Source organism: Bactrocera latifrons, unplaced genomic scaffold (assembly GCF_001853355.1).
Source record: "Bactrocera latifrons isolate USDA-ARS-PBARC rearing strain unplaced genomic scaffold, ASM185335v1 scaffold_281, whole genome shotgun sequence".
NCBI lineage: Eukaryota > Metazoa > Arthropoda > Insecta > Diptera > Tephritidae > Bactrocera > Bactrocera latifrons.
Genome location: NW_017536419.1, coordinates 71,493 through 94,312, shown reverse-complemented (window position 1 = coordinate 94,312; position 22,820 = coordinate 71,493). Strand labels below are relative to the sequence as shown.

At 34.1% G+C, this 22,820-nt stretch overlaps 2 protein-coding genes across 2 annotated transcripts in view; one reads left to right on the top strand and one right to left on the bottom strand.

The window, feature by feature from the left end:
* The window catches only part of LOC108970115 (rho GTPase-activating protein 190), a gene marked incomplete in the record, with an annotated part of 22,392 nt that extends 10,732 nt beyond the window's left edge, over positions 1 to 11,660 (top strand). Inside the window, 11 exon segments of the mRNA XM_018935267.1 lie at positions 4,696 to 4,761; positions 5,260 to 5,385; positions 5,458 to 5,505; positions 6,719 to 6,876; positions 6,948 to 7,152; positions 7,210 to 7,428; positions 7,487 to 7,542; positions 7,597 to 7,981; positions 10,454 to 10,585; positions 10,654 to 10,798; positions 10,869 to 11,660. Of these exon segments, the coding sequence (XP_018790812.1) occupies positions 4,696 to 4,761; positions 5,260 to 5,385; positions 5,458 to 5,505; positions 6,719 to 6,876; positions 6,948 to 7,152; positions 7,210 to 7,428; positions 7,487 to 7,542; positions 7,597 to 7,981; positions 10,454 to 10,585; positions 10,654 to 10,798; positions 10,869 to 11,067 (1,739 nt within the window).
* A 4,755-nt stretch (positions 11,661 to 16,415) lies between these two features.
* LOC108970112 (syntaxin-binding protein 5) overlaps positions 16,416 to 22,820 on the bottom strand; it is a gene marked incomplete in the record, with an annotated part of 53,474 nt that continues 47,069 nt past the window's right edge. Inside the window, 9 exon segments of the mRNA XM_018935262.1 lie at positions 16,416 to 16,817; positions 16,916 to 17,040; positions 17,096 to 17,191; positions 20,099 to 20,185; positions 20,353 to 20,461; positions 20,565 to 20,852; positions 21,208 to 21,321; positions 21,386 to 21,508; positions 22,479 to 22,595. Of these exon segments, the coding sequence (XP_018790807.1) occupies positions 16,561 to 16,817; positions 16,916 to 17,040; positions 17,096 to 17,191; positions 20,099 to 20,185; positions 20,353 to 20,461; positions 20,565 to 20,852; positions 21,208 to 21,321; positions 21,386 to 21,508; positions 22,479 to 22,595 (1,316 nt within the window).

The following is a 22,820-nucleotide window of genomic DNA, read 5'->3' as shown; positions in this document are numbered from 1 at the left end:
ATATAATTTATTTAAACAAACTTACAGGCAGACTAGAAAACAAAGAGAAACGGCTGCTTTGCCTTCGTCCAAAATATATTTTAATTATTCGCATTAACAGACTAAATTATTTTTGTCATTCATTACTCATTGATAGTATTATTAAATCTTAATTTTTGCTGGTTTTAATTTACCCATTGCCCATTAAGCAGAAAACCATGTAGTTAATATTTTTTTAACAATTATCAAGCAATGCTTTCATCTTGGTCTAAATCGATTAGTTAGGACCATTGTTACTGAAGAGACATTTAAATTACTGAACGAAAAATCATCCTAAACTTTAAATGACCACTCCTCTAAATAAAAGGTGCTTCCGGTTTAACAAATTTAAGCACATATCCAGGGGTCGATGAACTGAGATAAGGCCAAATCAGTAGATAATGATTTTATGTTCTTGCAACATGTACGAATCAAAACCGCGAAATACTTTTACATACATGTTGGTAAAACTTTATATTAAACCTGCACATTAGCCGATATATGTGACAAAAAGTCAACTAGTAGTGCGAAATTAGGTATATTGTGGTTAAGAGACGTATTGTTCAGAAAATTCCATTAGCACCCCCATCTACAATCCAAAAAATCGATGTAATCGGACTCTCCTTTTCTGCCGCCCTTTAAACGGTACTGTTAAAAATTACTAAACGGGCGATAAATCAATAACTAAATATGCTAGAGACATTAACTTGTATCCTCGATATGATATGATATGACTTTAATGGAGCCGAGGGAAAAATTTAAGGATGGGCGTGGCACTCCCCACTTTCAGTTGAAAACACATTTTCTGATATCCGTCTAACTGATATAAACCATATTTTATACATAACATTCCTGTGCCATTATTATGTTATAGTGTGAAAATGGGCGAAATCCGAATACAATTTTATATTCCATGCGATACTTTCCTTTCGGGTGTACACATCAAGGTGCTTTAATATAACTGGATAAAACTTTGCACCAATAATTCCTTGAGAGTATGCCACCATATGGCAAAAATTGTCCAAATCCAAAAGAACTGTTGAAGCCCCTTCTTTTTCGTTATTCGCTATTAGCTTAGAGATTTTCACATTAGCTCTCTTTCAAACGGATGTTTTTCTGACTACCCAGGTATAAAACTGTACGTCGTGAGCTGCTTCAGATATATGAAAAAGAATCGTTTCTGGCTGCTCCTAAGTGAAAAACGTTCAGAGAATTTTCCTAGAACTTCTCCATCTTTCAAGGCCATAGGTACTGAATATTTGACTCCAGTACATATAACTAGTTGACTTTTTACCGAAAATATTGGTGAATTTGTCGGATTTAAAATTGAAATTCAGAGAGAATAATTTATTGATAGTGGTATATCTGTGTGTTAATCGGGTTAATACTTTCATTAGTCCCCGTATGCCTCATAAAAAGATGTTCGAACTTCCGGATGACTTTATACCGCATATAACGGCAAATATATGAGTTACTTACTATACACTTCATAAAACTAACAAAACTTATGCACCTGAAGGTATTTCCGCGCCTTAGATTCTTGGAAGATGCAATTTTCGGATGAAAATTCGGTTACACCCGAACTTGAGTCTTCCGTACTTATTTATAGGTTAGAAACGTGAAGACTATTAACCTTCGGATTAATTTTTTTAGTTGAAGGTCCTCTTCGTGCTTTTTGGAAGAATTAGGACTCAATCTAACCTAAGATGCCCTATTAGGAAAATGTAACCTTGAAGAATTAGCGAATATTATTTTTTCGTAAAACTCATATACTCTCCACAATTCACCACTGACTTCTCAAACAGCCCTCTTGACAGATAATTTCTTGCAAATATTATGAATGACAGCTGCTAAGTGCCCAACACGCAATAATATTTTCACACTGCACTGCCATGTAAAGCAATAATCACGGTATTTTTTAAATGACACTTCTTCTTCTTTGACACTTGACTAGAATTCTTTAACTATTCCTACATAAATAAAATTTGTTTTAATTTTTCAAAGTGGTCGAAGTTATAAACTTGTAAGTATCTGAACTTATCAGATAAATAAGCCCCTATTCCGATTTTCAACTCAACTGCTATTCATTTGAAGTTTTGAAATTTAGTATTGTCGATATGAACATTACGCTTTTCAATCCTATGCCAGTTGGGTTAACTACTTCGTAGCAGTTGTAGACTTGCGTGCAGTTTATTTAAAAAAAAAAAAATAAAATAAAAGAATTTGTAAATGATTAAATAAACTAGTTTAAATAGTGGTTTTGGAAAAAAAATATATATATAAAAAGAAAACATTTTTGAAGAGAAATCAAGCCAAAATGTGGAAATAGAAATGTTAAATTAAAGTATTGTAGCAAATGGTGCGAATATGAATCCTATCGATACAATCAACCAACCCTGGAAATGCTCTTTTCGCTTAAAATCTTTGAAGCATTATAGTCTTTTAAATTCAGTTAGATTTTAGTCTATTGCACATAAACACATTGTTTAAAAATAATAGGAACTTTGCTAACGACAACAGATGCTCTTTGGGTGCTAGATTAAAGTTCATCATTCGTCCTTCCCATTGCATTTTTGATAACTACTATCAGTAAGGAAACAGAGAGTTGTGCATAGTTTTAATATAGGAGCAGTTCCTCGAACACGATTGTGAAAATATTCTTTCTTTTATAGCAAATATTCTCGTAGTAAAGTTCGCATTAATACCAATAATTTCACGGATTTTTCCACCAATTTAGCACGATTACTAGCTTCTAGACGACCTCTTTTATTATTTCCAGTTTTTTTTTATTCATCAATTCATATATCTCAGAGAATTATTTTTTCAAGTTTAACACAAAATTTCATATTTGCTGTTTATAAAAATGGAATAATTTCACACCATTTCTTTTATTGGAAGTGGCTGTAAATTTATGGCCGATTTACATGCGTTTGAAAGAAGATTAATGTATCTTACTAATGCTGCATGTTGTATGATTTATATATAAAGATAGGTTATTTTTCGAACACTCTTTTCTCTATTGGAGAACACAGAACACCACACATTAGAGAACAACAACAAAATTTAATCATCGATAATCGCTTTTTTTCAAAATATTCTCCATAACGATCTTCGCACTTTTACAAGCTTTAGAAAGAAACCACTTTTCGAAGCACTTTTTCCAATCTGATTGATATATTACCACAATATGCGTTCTGAACGCATTAATCGATTACTCAGGTGTGGATAAACCTTGACTTCTTATATTATGCCGATTTCGGCTGTTGAGTAGTTTATCCTACAAATCTTATAAATCTAACAAGATTTCGCCATACAAAACTGATATTTCAAAACCACTTCATCGAAGTAATTTAAAATTGATATACTCTATAAATCTCTCTTGTCAGCTATGGAAATCTACTACATTATCACTTCTGATTTAGACATTACAAAGAGAAAAATTTAAACAAACAAATTAAACACAGTAATCCTAAATTCATCTGAAAATCGATTTCCCAAGTAAAAAAATGCGTCCATTATTTCCATTATAGGGAAAATATTTAAAAGAAGACGGCTTTTATAACAAAATACTATATAACAATGTTTTCTTTTAATAAATGTTAAGCGATGTGAATTCTTAAATGGCGAAAACATCTGTTTTATCATCTGTTTAATGGCAGTTAGAACGGCTACATTAGTGAAGAGATTAAATGTACTCTAAGTTTTTCCATAAAAACAGGCAACTGGTTGCTTCAAGGTCTTCCTGCGCGAAATGATTTTGTTGGATTCTGCTCATTTGAAACACCAATGCAGTCGACTGCTGTTTACTTTCAGGTTCAGACGTATAAATCCATTATTCATCACTTCTCACGTTGTCATAGAAGCGTTTCGAGATAGCGCGCGTTTTTTTTAACGTTTCTCTCGACCAATCGGCACAAGCCTTTTTTGAGCGATCAAAAAGTTATGTGGGATCCCAGTGAAGAAAAATTGCTACAATTAAATGTTCATGTAATATTGAATGTATGTTGATCCCACTAAACCCCATAGTTGTCTCAGTCCCACGATCGACCATGTGACGATCAGTTTTGAGCACAGCAGTGTCCGGAACAAAGCTTGATTTTGGACGACCTTCACGAAATTCATATTGAAGTGTTCTACAACCTCAATTAGATTAACCACATCATCAATAACAGTGGTTAAGTTCATCGAAGCACTGTTGCTGAGATAAGGTATGATGAAAATTGTAAAAAATAATCGCTCGAAAATGTTCGCGAATTAACTCTATGTCTTGACCGGAATGAATATTTTAAGTGACTGTCAAAATGTATCAAAAATGTCAAACTTCACTTGTGAGTCGCCACATTGCTACACTGGGTTAGCCAAATCACGAAATATACTTATAATTCATATTTGATAATATTAAAAAATAAAATATGGAACAGAAAATATATTCTAAAAACCTAGTAATATACATAAGAGAGACATTCAAATTGTATGCGTTTCTTTTTTTGAAGTTAAATATTCTTCGAAAGATACATATATATGTATATACATATATGGATTTTCACATTAATTTCGCTGTCGCATTTTATATCTGTAAAAAAATTTACAACCTTTTTTAGCAATATGTACACATAATATACTTTTTGAGTTTTGCCGTAATTGATAAGATTTGCATATTTCTTTTTACGAATACAGAGGAAAGGGACATATCTTTAGATGAAATTTACGACGACAACGAAAAGCCGAAACACCATCACCAAAGTAAGTGATGTTGAGAATATATGTTTGATTAATTTTGTAAGTAAAAGCTCACCACAAATCGCAAAACTATCGAAGTAAAAGAATATATGAAACAAAGCAAAGTTTGGCTGGGACTATTTCGAGCTACGTACCAATGATCGGTCGGTTTTTTTAATTTGATAAGAAAATATTTTCTGAACCACAAGAAATATGGCACTTTATTCTGATTTTCATAGTTATATTTAATCCGCTAATCATTTCCATCCACCAAATGTAACTTCGTTGAAACAAAAACTTATAATGGTGCATACTGATTACTGATATTGTGATTTGTGGCTAACTTTGCTTATGGAAATTAATCAATTTCAATATGTATGCTTATCTCATACTCTGTTAGTTAATTTAAGTTACTTGTTTTAGTTTTTTTATTAAGTTCATCGATATGTTAGTTTATACTGTTTATATTCAATCAAAATGAGTAATTTAGAAAACTCAGTAAACTATTAAATTGCTATTAAGGGTTTCAGATTTTCCCACCTCCAACAACTCCTCCAGAGCCAGCTCCACCTGATCATCAACTCATAACGTGTACATATAAGAGTCAATTCGTATCGGCTTCCGAGTCTAGTTTGGAAGAAATAACATGTAATCTATTTTATTTATTTGAAAGTTGTGCAAATTTAATGCTCTTAATTATTTTTTCATGCCTTCATTAAGCAGCTGATGTAAGTGGATCAAAGGATTCATTGGCCACACATGAAGCAGGTTGATTTAAGCTTGTTTTATTGTACATTGTTGTAACGTTTGTTATAATTTTGCGAACTATAAAAGTTTTTATTCACTGTTTTTCATAAAATTTTTTCCTTTATCTATTTTGTTTTTCACTGTTTAAATAGTTTTCCTCCATACACAATCATATAAACGAGTATATCACAAAATACATACTCTTGTAAGAGATAAAATAAAATGTCCATAAGCTAGATAGTTTAATATTTCGTGCCCAAAACTCGAGTTCACTGATCGCCAAGCAAATTCACTTCATTTCTTTTATTTTCAACATCCTGATTTCAAGTACAAAATAGCGAATTTCTAATGTAAACTCAAATATAATAGCATACAAATTCGTCGAAAAGGTATTTTTGTGAATGAAATTCATATAATTACACTGTTAGGTAATACAGTAAACATTAAATTTTATTTAAAAAAATATGTTTAATTTGTAAAATATGGTTTTCATCATTGGAAATATCGATGTAGGCATAAAAACTAAAACAAATTTCAAATATTTTTAGTAGCGGACTTTTAGAAATAGTTTACAAAATACTTAAAATTATTCATATCTTAAGAAAATGGCTGTATAATGAGTTAATTAGAGGGAGGAATTTTTTGAATGCTTTCTTGAAAGATTCGTCTTTGATTAGCACAAGCAGCAAATGTAAAACATGCTCCTTTTATGCCACAAATTTTAGAATAAGATCAAAACAACAGCATCTACATAAATTGAACTCCTTGAGAAACAAACTGAGTATGTTCAATCATATTTTATTTTATCAAAAAATTTGAGTATTTACAACTAATGCTTTGACTGTAAAACTATATTTATAAAAAAAATGATTTCCGCCTGAATCACGCACTGCAAACACTGCCTCTTTTATAATGTATAATATCGTATTTTGCTAAAATTTATCTATTTCACTTGAAACGTTTTGACAGATACGATTTCCAAATAGCAACAATCAAATATAAAAACTTACAATTTATATGCAAATGATTTCGGTATTTATTTGATTTCATTTCTTATATTATATTTTACTTTTTGTGATGTTTTCATTTAGTTACCCTGTTTTATTTCTTAGTATCTTAGTTTGTTCTTAATTATTATTTCTTTAATATTACATTATTGTCATAGTTTAAAACTCTCTCTCGATTATTATAGCTCTAATGTTGTGATATTATCAATTTACTTATTCTTTTGCAGAGTGGCTGGAGGATAAAAATGAACCACGAAGAAATTTAAACAAAAATTCCATTTGGAACAACTTTAGTGGTTCCACCCATGCTTATACAACTGGTCGTCGTCACATTGATTCTAATTTAAATAAAATTCGTCCAAAAGGTCCGAGTCAAACATTAAAGGTACGCAGTGTTTTTATATACATATACTCAAAAAGAGCAATAATTAATACGCTTATAATTTTGAATTGTAGCAACCCGGTAAATTAAATATGAAAAACTTTCAACTCGTAAGTGAAGCAGTAGCTAAAATGAATTTTGGAGGTGACACATTTTTGCCAGTTTCTGATGCTGATAAATGCTCAAAACGATATCAGCATTTTAATCATACTCAACTTGATTGTGACGAAGATGATTCAGAGGAATTGGCTGAATACGAACAAATTTATGAAAATGAAGGTTTGTACTACGACTTCAAAGAGCCTTTAAACTTTTAATAAATATGTGTTTTTTAAGACTGTACCGAGTCCGATAGCTGTGCAAGTTCAACCGAACGTAAAGTGCGTCAGCAGAATAGCTCATACTACAAGATGAATAAAAAACCTCAGACCAACAAGAAAACCAAGAAAAAGAAAGTTGCCATCCCCGTACAAACACCAAGGGTTCCACTCTTTGGCTCCTATGTAAGCCCACCAGAGATTCCTCAACATTATCATCGAGCTGTGTCAGATGCTAGTAAGGCAAATTTTTGTTAGTTATTTATGCATAGATTCACATATCAACTTTTCCATAGAAAAATCGGCCGAACATTGCACCAATGAGCTTGTAAAGAACGATAAATCACCAGATGTAAGCATATATTAATTTTTACGTAGTTTCTTTTTAATTAAAGTTGTTTTATAGTATTCCATGGTTCCTGAAAGTATCAATTTGTTTGGAACAGACAATTTGACAGAATTTAATATTAATCCGAAATCTCTGAAGGAGTTCGAAAAGACGGAAAAACGTCGGTTGAAAGAAGACAATGCAAGACTACGTAAATTGCAAGAAAAGGAAAAGGAACAAGAGAAAAAACACAAGCGAAAGTTGAAGCAAGCTTGCAAAGGCTTAACAGACAATACTGAATCTCATTTTGGAAAATTACTAATCTCGGACAAAGATGAAATCCCAACATTCCTTATAAGATGTGTCGAATTTATTGAGAAAGAGGGTCTTGACTCGGAAGGAATATATAGAGTACCCGGAAGTCGAGGTCACGTTGACTTGCTTTTCCAAAAATTCGAAGAAGGTAGGTGAATATGGACAAAACACAAAAATTGCTTTTCACATATTATTATAATGATTGATAACTTAACTCAGTTCTATAAGAGTTTTAAGAGAGCAGTTGTGTTTAGATCTAGATTTTGGTTGTCTATAGTTTTGTAAAGAGTGATTGCATTAAGGATTTTCAACATAATGTTCTGACCCTATTACAACTCAACTCGATTTCATTTGCGATTGGGCGAGTTAATCTAAGAGATTAGCGGATTTAGTGACTATAAGGTCAATAATTTTTTACATAGAAATCCTTGATTTTGTTTCATTATTTTTAGCAAAAGGTCTAGAATTGAGCCCATATGCCTTTATATTTGATACAAAAAAAATTAAAATACCTTAATACTAGAATAACGTGTACTTCCTTTTTACTATGTATAACGAAATTTTAAGAATCCTAAGAAAAAAAATGCATTGAGGATAAGTTTTTCGTTGACTTGTGCGTATTTGTGCATTTAGAGATTTTTCGATAAAGCAGGCACTCAAGTACTTAAAGACTCTACCCAGTTTGATTCCAAAAGTCACACCAAAGCTCCATAAACTTTTAGGCGATTGGGAAAAAGTCTCGATAAAATTATGACGCAAACTGGATTGGACAAAAAAAAAATCTACTTGATTTTTGAAGAACCGAGCCAGACAAACTGGCTCAAATCACGGAAAAATTTGGAAAATGAAACCATATCATAGCCATATAATATTCATAGTTTTTCACTAAAGTATAAATTAAAAGTAAAATTTTAATCTTTTTTCTTGCTTATTATAGCCTAATTTGCTTCGATAATCTTATAACCGGAGACCCGGTCAATAAAAATAATTTGAACGAAATACTTCCAGAATAGTGCCCTCGGTCATTGGAATATTTTCATGCCCGGTTAGAGGAATAGTCTAGCATGAAAATTTGAAAATTGTCCGGTTATGGGAGGTGTCCGGTTATGTAACACCTAATACTAATCCAGATAGATATAGCAAAATAGAGTCATCAAAAAGGTCCAACTTAAGATACAAAACCATCAACCGGTACAACGTATCGCAGTGGAAAGGAGCATTTGTGGCTGAAAATTCTTAAAAAGTGTGTGTGGGTCTATCCTCTAATAGGTTCAATGAGCATTTCTCACAAGCTACTAGAGCTATTAAAACCAAATTTGCTGGAAGGAAACCATTTGACCATTTCTTTATATACTATAAGAATGGGTTAAATCAAATGACAATCACGCCCAGTACCGGATATGTTGAAAATTGCTAAAACGGACGATAACTCCACAAATAATTGCGTCAGAAACATTTAATTTCACACCCGAAATAGTAAGTGGTTCTCAAGAAATAATCGACTTATTTCAACTAAATACGTTACATAACATTTTTTCGACACTTGTACGGGTGTAAATATGGGCGTGATCGGACCACTGCCACGCCCACCAAACGCCATTAAATGAAACGCTATAAAATACCATAACTAAGCACTAAATTAAGACATAGAACTGTAATTTTGCGCAGGGGATCGCAGTAGCATAATATATCTCCTAGACCGCTAAAGCTACAACAAACAAATTCGCCTAGAGCAATTACTTTAATACCCTTAGCCCCCGTGTACCTAATACAACGATTTACGTACTTCCGGGTGACTTTATACCGCATATATCGGCCAATATTTGAGTCATTTTAATAAAATTGAGAGAGCGTGTTTTTCTAATAACGGTACATATTTGTACTTAGAATGACTGAGATCGGGTGAAAATTTGCACAATTCCCGAATGTACTTGTTTAATATAAAGTTGTTGGTTTTTTTATAGACGTAAGATTTTCAATGAGACTTTGGTCTTTTTTCAGACAGCTGTTACTTCATTTATATACAGTTTAGTTCCATTTCATAATGAACAGTCTTACTCCAGATAAGTGTTGCAAATTGATTACGGAATTACCGGTTCGGTTCGCGAAGAGCATTTTTTTCTGCGATGAAGCTCACTAATCCTTGACTGGGTACGTTAATAAACAAAACTGTGCATTTGGAGTAATGGTAATCACCAAGCCATTATTGAGACGCCGTTACATTTTCAAAAAGTCACTGTTTGTTGTACTCTATAGGTAGAGTCAATCATTGTGAAGCCGATTGTCTACGCAGATAAGCCCGGAACGATTGATGCTTCGAATACTTATTATTTTGATTTTGATTTTAATAATTTTGGTCATAACGTTAAATTATATGCGACTTGTTGCTTCTTAAAACCCACATGTCTAAAAACACACCTTTCATTTCAAATTAAAGAGCACTTGTGATAATTTACTCTTCCACCGATATACTAATGGTTTGATTTTTTCTTGAAAGAACTCTGGATTGTTTCCAAATTGTATTCAACAATACTTTGATTGTTTCAAAACATAAAGCTCTTGTTATTAAAATTACATCATTTGTAAACGTTGTCGTATTTTGTGCTTTTCTATCTTTTAGATCCACACACTGTAATTGATGTGCTTGATATTCCAGTTAATGCCGTAGCAACAGCATTAAAAGACTTCTTTTCCAAGCGTTTACCTCCTTTATTTAGCAAAGATATTATTAAGGAGCTTGAAGATATTGCAGGTAATGTGTATTGACATATTCTATCATTGTGGAGTTTAACAAGTTTACCTACAATTTTCATTTAAAAGGTTCTCGAGGTATTGGTTCATCTAAAATTAATGTGGAAGTAAAAACGGATCGGAGTTGCCGTTTGATATTATTGAAGACTTTGTTACAGAAATTACCGCCCATGAATTTTATGATCCTGAAGTACATATTCGAGCACTTTGTTCAGTAAGTATAAAACTATTCGATGAAAATGAGTCGCAGGAGGTAATGTTTCACAATTTTTGTATTATTATAGTGTATCCGAGAATTCAAAACTAAATAGCATGGATAGCAAAAATTTGGCAATTTGTTGGTGGCCAACTCTGATTCCTATTGACTTTACGGATATGAGCCATTTTGAGCAATTGCGGCCATATTTAGAAGATATTGTGCAGACGATGATTGACCAGTTTCCATATTTGTTTTGCGGAAAAGATGCTTTTGTTATGGTTTAAATACTCATATATTCCAGCGTAAAAGCTTAATTTTAGATGTTATTATGTGGAAGAATATAAAGAAACTGTGTTTTAATGGATTTGTTGTGTGAAGTGATGTTTAATTAAGAATATTCGAATATGCGTCTAAAATAATAATTTATATTATGTGTTAAATTATATTTAAGCTATAAATGTTTTAAATGTCTCGTATGTATGTTTAACGAGTTGTGTAGTGATATCTATGCCATGTGTATGTATGCTTATATATATATTTTTTAAATTTGGGTGTATTATTATTGTAGATGTTGTTCTTATAAATTGGGCTGAAAAAACTTTATCAAAGGAACACTTCTGACAAGTACTAACAATGTGAATGAAAAAACAATACATTCATATATATACCTAAAAAAATAGATAATGGAAAGATTTGTATAAATGTGTGTCTATTTCATGATATACCTTATAAAATTATGCATTCGTAATCAACGCGATTTGGTGTAATTATATTTTTTAAAATTATGATATTTACGGAACTCCATACGGATACCCGTCATAATCTAAATGCACAAACATTATAAAAACAAATAAAATAATTCCAAAAAAATTCGATACTTCTGTTTAGTCGTTAAATTGTGGATATAATTTAAAAAGGTAAGAAAGAAAAACACAAAATTCAGACTAGCCCTTTAAAAGCTTTTTTTATTTGTGAAATTCTTGGTGTGTCTCCGGTTAATGCTTATGTTAGATTACTTAATTAATCAACGTGAGTCAAATTGTGGAACATCTTTATAAGTTCAGCAATGGTAAAATACACCTTTGACAAACCTCGAAAGAGCTTAAGAAAGTATTTATGATTGCAAACTATTTACTTGAAATGTACACAGAGTGGTATAAAGCGATTGAGGTGTACGATGTAGTCGGAGATATGAACCTTTACAATTTTATTTGTTTCTTATTAGTCAATTATTTTAGTTTAATAAACGTAAAAACACAGCATCATTAAATAAGGTTTTAACTAGACAGAAGTTTAAAAATTATTGTATTAAAAGTAATGGGTATTAGTGTTCATTCAATTTCAACCGAAACTCCATGTGGTAAACATAGGTAGGTAGGTAGGAGTGCAGCCCTATCGGGCTCACTTAATGTGCCATTTTGATACACTATTCGTGGAACCTCCTGCATCTGCTATTACGTTTCACTTTCTTTCTCAAACCATTTAGAGGTTTCTATGAAACTACTAATCTCCGATATGCTTTTAGTGGAAATCCATTCAAGGTTTGGTGCTTGAGCGCGATTCCAAGTGTTTTGTGTCGGATCTGTGCTAGAGCTGGGCATTCGCAGAGAAAGTGGAAGATTGTTTCCTTGTTCCCTGCTACTCCGCAGCCCCTCAGATGTTGTGCCCTGTTGTGGTAGCTGTTACTCTGTAAATACTTTTTCTTGACCTAGTTAATAAGTCATTGGATCTTTTCCTGTTATATGTTGGCCATAATTGTTTTTTTTTGTAATCTTTTTCCATCTGTTATTTGCAACTTGTTGAAATTGTCTGTTGATCTCTCCTTTGATCGATCTTAGCGGGCTTGGTATTAGCTCCACCTCTTATTCGTTGAGGAAAGCTCCTGCCTTTGCCAACTCGTCTGCTTTTTCATTATTAAGAATGTTCCTGTGGCCGGGAACCCAGATTAAGTCTAGGTGGAGCTTGTCTTTTATTGAGCGTAGTGCTCTCTTGCAGTTGCGAACTATGCTGGAATTTGTCATGGGTGAAGACAAGGCGCCACCTGGCTATCCGTAGATATAGTTGCTTTATGTACATTCAATTGGTTTTTTAATAGAACTTCGCAGGCTTTTTCTATGCCAGTACTTCTGCTTGAAAGACGCTAGCCGAGTTCGGTAGACGTATAGAGAGAGATATGCCTAGAATACCCCCATGTCTACTCCAAAGTCCATTTTGGACCCGTCGGTATAGACTGAGATGGTATCCTCCTCTCCTATTGAACCTCTTCTTCATTCTCTTCTAGATGGTATCCTCACCTGGAAGTGTCTATTGAAATCCAGCTTTGGGAGTCTGATTTATTAATAGTGAGCTTATTTAAGATTACACTATGTCCGTAGTTCTGCTGGTTCCAATCACCCAAATCATTTATTCTTATCGCCGCAATAGTTGCTGTTTTGTGAATAAAAATGTCCATTGGTAGTTGATGTTGATGCAGGATCACATTGAGCGCATCGGTGGAACATGACCTAACTGCACCAGTAACACCCGCACATGCTGCAATAAACAAATAGTGTTATTAATAGATAACGCTTTTTTAAATTAAAAACCTGGCAGCCATGAGTTTTTTCTAGAAAAGATTTAAAAATTTCATTTAAACTAATCTATCAGCAGAGAATATTAGCAGTTATTTCCGAATACATTTTATTCCTGCATATGTGAATTGAAATTAAAACAATTCAACTTCAGATCAATCAAACTAGTTTTTGGTATACGTATTTGCAATTGAAGTTCCTTGATGTTGCCGATATAGAAACTGTAGATTTGACAGATAATTAGACAGGTAAAAAATTTTAATCGAAAAATCAAAACAATTATATTCAGCTATTACTCTCAAAAAGGTGAATAATTAAAATGGATATTTGTTTTGATTAATACTCTTCTTTAATAGCGTAGACACCGCTTACGCGACTATAGCCGAGTTAACAACAGCGCGCCAATCGTTTCTTCTTTTCGCAACGTGACGCCAATTGGAGATTCCATCTAAGCCAGGTCCTCTCCATCTGGTTTTCCAACGCAGTGGAGGCCTGCCTCTTCCTCTGCTTCCCCCGTCCATTCGCACGACATGAACTAGCCAGCGTAGTAGCTGTCTTTCAAATCGCTGAACTATGTCAATGTCGTCATATATCTCATACAGCTCCTCGTTCCATCGAATGCGATATTCGCCGTGGCCAACGCGCAAAGGACCATAAATCTTTCTCTCGAAAACTCGTAACGTCGACTCATCAGGTGTTGTTATCGTCCATGCCTCTTCACCATATAGCAGGACGGGAATAATGAGTGACTTGTAGTGTTTGGTTTTTGTTCGTCGGGAGAGGACTTTACTTCTCAATTACCTACTCAGTCCAAAGTAGCACCTGTGGAGAAAGCAGAACTATCGGCGGGGGTGTTGAGGAAAATGATATCCATATCATCAGCATACGCCAGCAGCTGTAGATTCTTGAAAAAGATTGTACCTGCTCGATTAATTCTGTAGCTCGAATTATTTTCTCCAGCAGCAGGTTAAAGAAGTCACACGACAGGGAGTCGCCTTGTCTGAAACCTCGTTTGGTAGAAAAACGTCTCGGAGAGGTCTCTCTCGATCGTGACGCTTTTGATATTGTTCAACGTAAGTTTACACAGCCATATTAGTTTTACGAGGATACCAAATTCAGACAACGCGGCATAAAGGCTGCTCTTTTTCGTGCTTTCCTGAAACCAGCCACACTGATAATTCCCAATCAGGGGTCGAATCGGTACATCCGTGCACCGATCGGCAAACATACGAAAGATTACGTGATACGTTAATCGTATATGGTGATTGGCATTAAGACAAACGATAGCAAACGGATCATAATGTATTTTCAATTCACAATAGTTTTTTAAATTCCACAATGCTTTGGATCGTATTTTTAGGTCAAAATAGATATGGAACTGTCAAAATTGGTGCGAAATTTTCAATAAAACAACAAAAGCTAATTAAATATCAAAATTTATAAAACTTTGTTTTTTTATTTGAGCTCTAGTGAAAGTGATGGTAATGAAAAAAATAGTGCGGAGATACCTAAATGATCGTAGCAATAGCGTAGGTATAAAAAAAAAACAAATTGTGAATCCTCAATCACAAAATTTTCTTTGTAGATGTATCGTTAAACATTGGAATCTTAAAAAAATGGTAGAGAATTTTAGGATATGGCAAGAGACGAAGGTATCACCCCACAAAAGTGGAAGACTTGCTAAAGTTTGTGAGACGTTACATAATATCTGCATAAAATGTACAATAAGTTACGACCCTCAAAATTGCGATTCTTATCACACACAAGAAAAGGACACCAGGGTAACGAACCGACTCACCGCAATCGACAAAACGATAAGAAACCAAATAAAGTATTCTTTAATAAATTTAATTCAAAAATGTATGTGTCCTATATTTTGTAAATAATTTTATTTTTAATGTCAACTAAAATACAAAAATTTTGTTCATATGAATATAGTTTAATAAGTTTTATTTTATAATTTTTATTGAGATTCACTGGTTTCTTTCTCATAGAAGGCTATACAGAATGACGTTGAGCACAACCATCGGGTACTTCCCGATGTCTATGAGCCGTTCGATTCGCCAAACGAAGTTTTAGACATGGTGATTCTCTCTCTTGCATATTTTTCAATATTATATTTCAAAAGTAAGACTTTGCGACTAATCTGAAAATCAGAGACATAATTGAAGCCTTTTCAAGCCTAGAAAAATAAGCGAAAGAGGTTGGTCTTGTAGTGAACGAGGGCAAGCAAATTACTTAGAGGACACATACAAAGATTGGTCTCGTCTTGTGAACTAAGTCACAATTGATAGCTATAAATATGAAAAAGTTAATGCCTTTATATATCTCGAAACCAACATAAATTCCACCAATAACCTAAGCCTGGAGATCAGGTGCAGAATAACTCTTGCCAACAGGTGTTACTTAGGGATCGGTAGGCATTTAAGAACCAAAATTACGCACTGTAAGTCTCTTCGCAGGATCTTTGGCGCCGTCCGCTTGAGCAATGAGTATCGAAGTAGACAGAACCGCGAACTATATGTGCTATAATGGGACATGGATTTAGTTAATTTCTATACAATATTATTTAAAGAGCAATATTTATTCTACGGAATAACGTCGCTCAGCTGCCCATATGTAGGTATTTTAATTTCCATAGTTGAAAAGTAAAAATTATAACGGAATTGCAGAACTCTAGAGCATCAAAAACGTAATCAGAATGTAAGAATCACAGATGTACTTACATAGACCTTTTCCAAAAACTGGGTTTGATGTAATCCGATAAGGAGTAGATTTCATAAATTTTTATTATTACAACTGCAGCGAGATTGACAGAGGAAGTCTTACTATCTCAGTCAAATGATCTCGTAGTCGTTCGGATCGACCGTGGGCGATAACAGTATACCATACATGCATTTTGCAAAATTTCTGAGTTTACGGAGAAGCGCATGAGCAAAAATATAAAACACCCGAATTCACCAAAAATCCAAAACCTTTCACCAAATTGCGATAAATGATTGATGAAACATTGTTCGAATATGACATCTGAAATAGCAGTATCCAATTGACAAAAGCAAATGTTTGTCTAAATTTTTATTAAAAACAGTTTATAAATAACATTACTATTTGAAAACAGAAATTAAATAAGTGTACTTGATGTAGTAGAAAGTGTTATAAAAGCAATATTACAATAACTGTGGTAGAATTAGATCTTAAAATAGATTTTTACAACTGATACCATTTTTTATCTTTATATTTAAGCATTAATTGATGTGCTGTTCCACTGAAGTCTTGAGCTGTGTTGGCCATGCGTTCCGCCCTCTCCTCCAGTAAGTTAAGTTTCTCGCCTCTTTCCATTGCCAACTGATGCGCTCTACTTATCTCAGAGGCTGCAGTAGAAGCTCGCTGTCCTAATTGATCCAAATTTGGACCAGGTATATGTTTGGCAACTGATCTATTTGCTTTCCCACTTTGTTCGCCAACTAAAACAGAAATTACCGATCAAATGAAAAGGATAAACAGTATGGATGGGGTAAAAAAAATAATATAACATTTTCATGATTAGTTAGACTACACTTACAAAGTTCTTCTCTATCCAAACTTTTCGCTCCTCCTCCAAATAAGCCTTTAAAAAAGCTCTCCTTTGGTTGCTCAGGCATTTCATGTGACGTGTATAATTCACCCATCATCTCCAAAATAAATTGACTGAAATATACTAAAAATCAAGCACATTTTATTGAAAAAAATTATGTGATTTTACCAGAATTCTGATGATATTGTGAATTTCTGAACTTCGGTGGGTGTTGCCATGTACAATCCATGCCCTTTGTGACTAAAGCAAAATATCTTTGAAATTCTGTAATAAAAAATGTATTATATCAATAAATTATTTTAAAGTAATTAATAAATTAAGTAATTGGATTATCTTTATCAGAATAAAACATATTTTCGTATATAATTAAGAAACCAAAATTTTATATAATTTTGTCAAATATCTCCTTTCCGCTCTTTTGCTCTTCATTCAATTCTTTATATAAAGTGTTACAGTTTTTGGATTTAGTACAAATATGCGCCGTTTTGTTCGATAATCTGTTTCCATCTAAACGGCAATTTTATAATACTCCCCTTATAGAAGCCCCTCTCCTTATTTTCAAAGAACTCGGACAGCCACTTTTCACAAGCTTCTTTTGAGTTCAACTTTACACCAACAAGGGCGTTCGCCATGGACAAGAACAGGTGATAATCATCAGGATGAGAGTCATCGACGAAGTGTGTGGTCTGGTGTTGTCTTAGTGGAACACTATACCCTTCCTGTTAGCCAATTCTGGACGTTTCTGGTCTATCGCCAGCTTCAAGCGGTCCTGTTGTTCGCAGATGATGGTAGAATTAAGCGTCTGGCCATATGGGAGCAGCTCATAGTGTATGATTCCATTATAGTCTCACCAAACACACAGTAATACTTCCCTGGCCGTCAATCCCAGCTTGGCCACTCTTTGCGACGATTTACCGGCCTTCGACCAAGACCGATTTTACTTTGTATTGTCATATGTGATCCATTTTTCATCGCCAATCACCATCCGTTTCAGCAGCATATCGCAGGCGTTCGGTTCAGAAGGTTTTTTTGCATCAAATCATGCGGCACCCAAACCTCAAGCTTTTTTGTGTATCCAGCCTTCTGCAAATGGTTTAAAATGGTTTGGTGAGTAACTCCCATCTTCTGGGAGATGTCACAGATGCCACATGCCGGTCTAACTCGATGTTTTCCATGATTTGATCGGTATTCGTCGTCACAGGTCTTCCGCCGACTGGCATGGTATCGTTTTTAATCGCTCTGAATCGTCGGAACCATTCCTCCGCAGTTCGAAGTGATAGAGTACCATACCCCAAAATACCAAACTCCGTGTTTACACGTCTATAACTGTTGAATGCAATATCCAAACTAATCATGCATAGCGTCGTTTTGTAGGTTATTTATACATAGCCGCTAAATTTAAAAGACAAAAAGGCGTAGAGGAGATATTTGACAACCTAATCTAATATGGTGGAGTAGTATATGAGGATATGAACGTCTTAAAATCTTGAGCTCAACTATACTACGCGACAAATAATTTTGTTCTTAATAATAAAATATGATAAATAAATACTCGATAGAAAATATATGTAGTTTGTATAAAAAATGTTTTGCATGGATGCTTATGAAATATAGCGGTTATTAAAATAATATTTGTCGCGAAAAAAACAATCCCTCATCAAATGCTTTAATTATCCCTTGAGCAAGATATGTTAAATTTGTCATGAAATCCGAATCACACAGAAAGAAATGTTAGAGACCCTATAAAATACATATGTAAATGATGCATGATGGGTTAGCTGATTTAGCTATGCCTATCCGTTAGGATTGTAAGGATTATCTAAGTTTTCGTCGACGTCATCTATTGGGAAGCGCAAGAAACGTGCTTTTTCGACAGTTTAGATTTTCTTCTCGAAACAGTACGGATGATTGACGATCGCTCAGGTAATTCATGGTCCAACTCTTCAGTTCAGTTTATTCGATGTCCTGCGGCAGCGATGCGTGGTTGATTGTGTCAAAAGCTTTTACAAATCCCTCGCTACGACGATCGTTCCCACACAGGTTGAGGCCAAGAACATCTTCGCGTTCTGTGCTGTGTTGGTACTGTGCACTTTTCGGAATCCATGCTCGAGAGTAGCAAGGCCTCAAGTGTCTTCACTACTGGTGAGAGGAGAGTTATCGGACAGTCCTTTTCCAGTACCTTGTTGGCGAGTTTTCCATGCGGCAGTAGTGAGACCACTCACAGGTGGAGGTCCTTGGTGAGGTAGCTTACTCCCGTCGAGCCTAATGCTTTAACATAAGCATGTTGATTCCATCAGGGCCAATGGATTTAGACGATTTTGATTTGTTGACGACATCCTGAAACTCCTCATCGATGAAAATAAGTGGCGCGGAGTCTTTTGGCATTTTGCGAAGCCGTCGGGTAACATCACTTGGTTTTATCCTTTGAGGGGTGCAGTATGAATTGCAGACTAAAGTAGCACGCACATTTTTTCGTGTCCGAAGAGGCATGGTCATTGAATTGTTCAGTTCAGTTAGGCCATCATATCTCTTCGGGTTAGACAAAGCTTGACAGTAGACTAAAGCTGGTGGAGAGGTTGGGGGACTTCCGGTGCTCTATCCATTTCATAGGTTTATGTTGATTTATCAATCGCCGAATCTCCAAATTAGCTGAAACGGCTGCTTCGGTTGGGAAATTTGGGCGGAGTTCGACAAAGCTTCCAGCCGGGATGAAGCGGGCGGTAGCTGCTGCGATCACCTTGCGGAATCGACGTTCTCAGTAAATTCTGTGAAGCCGACCCAGCTTTGCTAAAGTGACCGAAGGTACGGTTGTCTACAGAAACAAAATCGGAAGGTTTCTCGATCGAGATAATTATGGGCAGATGGTCTGATGGTATTTATCAGACCACCACTAGCAATGGTAATATCGAGCGTCAGAACGGGAGCTATGTTGCCTGTTTGAGCTCCTGGGGACCGCGGAGGTCCTCTGTTGGCGACTCGAGGTGAGTGGCGGCGCAGTGCGAACTGGGTGCAGATTTGCACAGCTCTAAAGGCTATAATTCGCAAAAGTATGGTCTCTGAGATTGTAAAGGAGAAGGACAATATTCAGGCCTGAGGAACTATTCGGATGTGTTATCAGAAGAAAAAATATTTATATTTCACGTTTAAATGAAAATGAGTTCCATTACTTACTGAGTTGTGTCTTCGTGTACAATAATTTGCTGACCCCAAATAGACAGCATTGGATCCACAATTCCTTGCTTGCACTTTGTTTGAAAACTAGACAAGACATGACAAAGATGTGATTGTGATTAAATTTACTGTTTAGGTGTAATGTGTGTATTGAATAAAATATTTTCTGGAAATATTCTTTTCTGCTTCGAGTATAACACGGTAATATTATTAGTAAGTAAATATACACATATGTATAGTATATATGTATATACCTTAATTCCATCAAGGGTAAAAAATCGGTATCCATTAGTAATCTTAGACTAGGAAGACTATGAACCATCAAATGTCCATTGGATAGATACGTCGCCAAGCAAGAACCATCTGGAATATATTAAATTGTAAATGATAATTCAAAATAAAAATAATCAAAGTAATCTAAAAACTTTTCAAAATATAATTAAAGTAATTGAAAATTTACGATTACCTTTCATTGAAATAGTTTCCGCTTTGACTGCAAAATCCATTTCTGATAAATTAATGCGATAAATACAACTCTGATTTGCAATATCGAAGACTTTTGTTTGCTTTTCACTTGTGATTACTATATATTGTCTATCTGTAAAAGAATCTAGCCCAGTGCTAAGGCTTCCACTTATACCGCTACTGCTGGCGTTACCGCTGCTGCTATTTCCACCCGGAATACTTGATATTATGTTGGCAGTTGTTGGTGTAAAAGTTGGGCTCGTTTTACTACTACTTTTTGTTGGGGTTCCTTGAAAATATATAAATAGATTTGAATGAGGGTATATTATGTATTTAATTATAGTATTATAAATATCATACGTCGCAAAATCAAACGAAATTTCGGTTGCGTTCCGCTCCGGCTCCACTTAGCGGAGCATGAAGATGAAACCGATTTTAATAAGGGTTTTCGTGTTGTTTGTGTAAAATTCCAACCGTTTAAAACAAAAGAGTCATGTGGAGATAAAATGTGTGAATACGCAAGCAAATCGAAACACGATTTTCTACATTTTTGAAATAGTGTAGAGATAAGTAACTAATCTATTCTAGTTCCCGAGAATTTTTGATATTTAAAAAAATCAATTATTACTCCAACTATTACTTACGGTCCTTTTTTCCATCATCACGCCAAGCTTCAAACGAATAAGGAATTAAGGAACCAAATGAGTCTAAAAATGACATTGATGTAATTGAACCCTTTAATCGCACCAGTGGGCCTCCTTCAAGAAATTTAATACGATATCAATTCATAAAAGTTATATTAAATGTACAAGACTAACTTACCGTTAATTGTCACTAACACAGGTTGCGTTTTTCGTGATTCCCTCTCAGGTAAAGATATCAGAAGAGTCAAAATAGAACCAAAACTAGTTCCGATCCAAAGTGTAGGAACGAGTGTTAAATTATCTGTTAAATTAAAATTTTTATTTACATTAGTAAACCATAAAAGGCATATACTGTTAAAAAAGTGTAAGACTTAAAGAGACTAATACCGGAATTCTGTACTGTGATACAGTTACAAGTCTCTAAATTTGAGATTTTAAATTAGAGACAATTTTTGTGAGTTGAGACGATTTTGCAATTCAGTACGAAACAGTCACAAAAATCTCGCCAAACGAGCAATTAAAATCGATAATAAATATTAAATTTACTATAACACAGTCAAAAAGCATAATTACCATTAAAAATTAAAATATAGGTAAATTTTTTTCAGAGTAGTTACAAAATGTATGTTATTTTTAGGGTTTGTGTTTTAGTTATGATCTCTTTAAGTAAATTGTTATTATATTCAAAATGGCAAAAAAGAGTTATTTTTAGATTTGTGCCCTGCTAACAATCAGGTGACAAATTTGAGAAAACATTTTGTGACAAATTCAGACTTTACTTCAAAATGTCTCAAATAGTGACTAGAGACTGCTTACTGAATTGCGCTATAAGTTGATTATGGAACAATCGATGACATGTGCTTTTACAGTACGGAGTAAAAATATCCAAATCAACAAACTGTCAAATACAATTGATTGAAAAGTAAAATTTTATTTATTTCACTAATTGACAAAAAATTTCGAAAAACTTCGCAAAATTTGCTTAACTATAAATTTGACGTAATGAAAATGGCCAATGTCCAATAAACGAAATGCCCTAATGGAAAACAGCTTTAGTGAACATATGGTTAGGTGTTACCCTATAACATTAAAGTGTTCGGAAACTGTTCAAGATGTAGAGAACATATTGAAAAAGTTGGATATTTAATTTTTTGAAATTGTTTATATTAGTTCATCTTCTCTTTGGCGTAACGTAACACATTCTCATTTTTCTTTAAAATATCTATGAACTGAGATATATTTTACCTTGACGTTCATACACTTTTACATACCACTTTTCTTTCCATAACTTTCAATAAAAGCTAAACTAGTAACAGATTCAGAGGAAGACATATCAATGCTCGACATAGATGATGATCTGGATCTGGAAAATGAGCCGTCCAATTTATCTGCGAAACATAATTTAACGTTAACAATTTCCTTACATACATTATAAAACTTTAGTGTAGTATTTTGCTTATAAATATTGGTGTGAAAATATCGTTACTCTAACAATAATACAAAAAAAATTTATACATGGTACTTAGGTTGCTTTTTATGTTTCGGGATCCGGCAGCTCCCAACTGTTTCGTAAAGTTTGAGCTCTATTTGGGTTGCTTACAGTTATTTAAAAT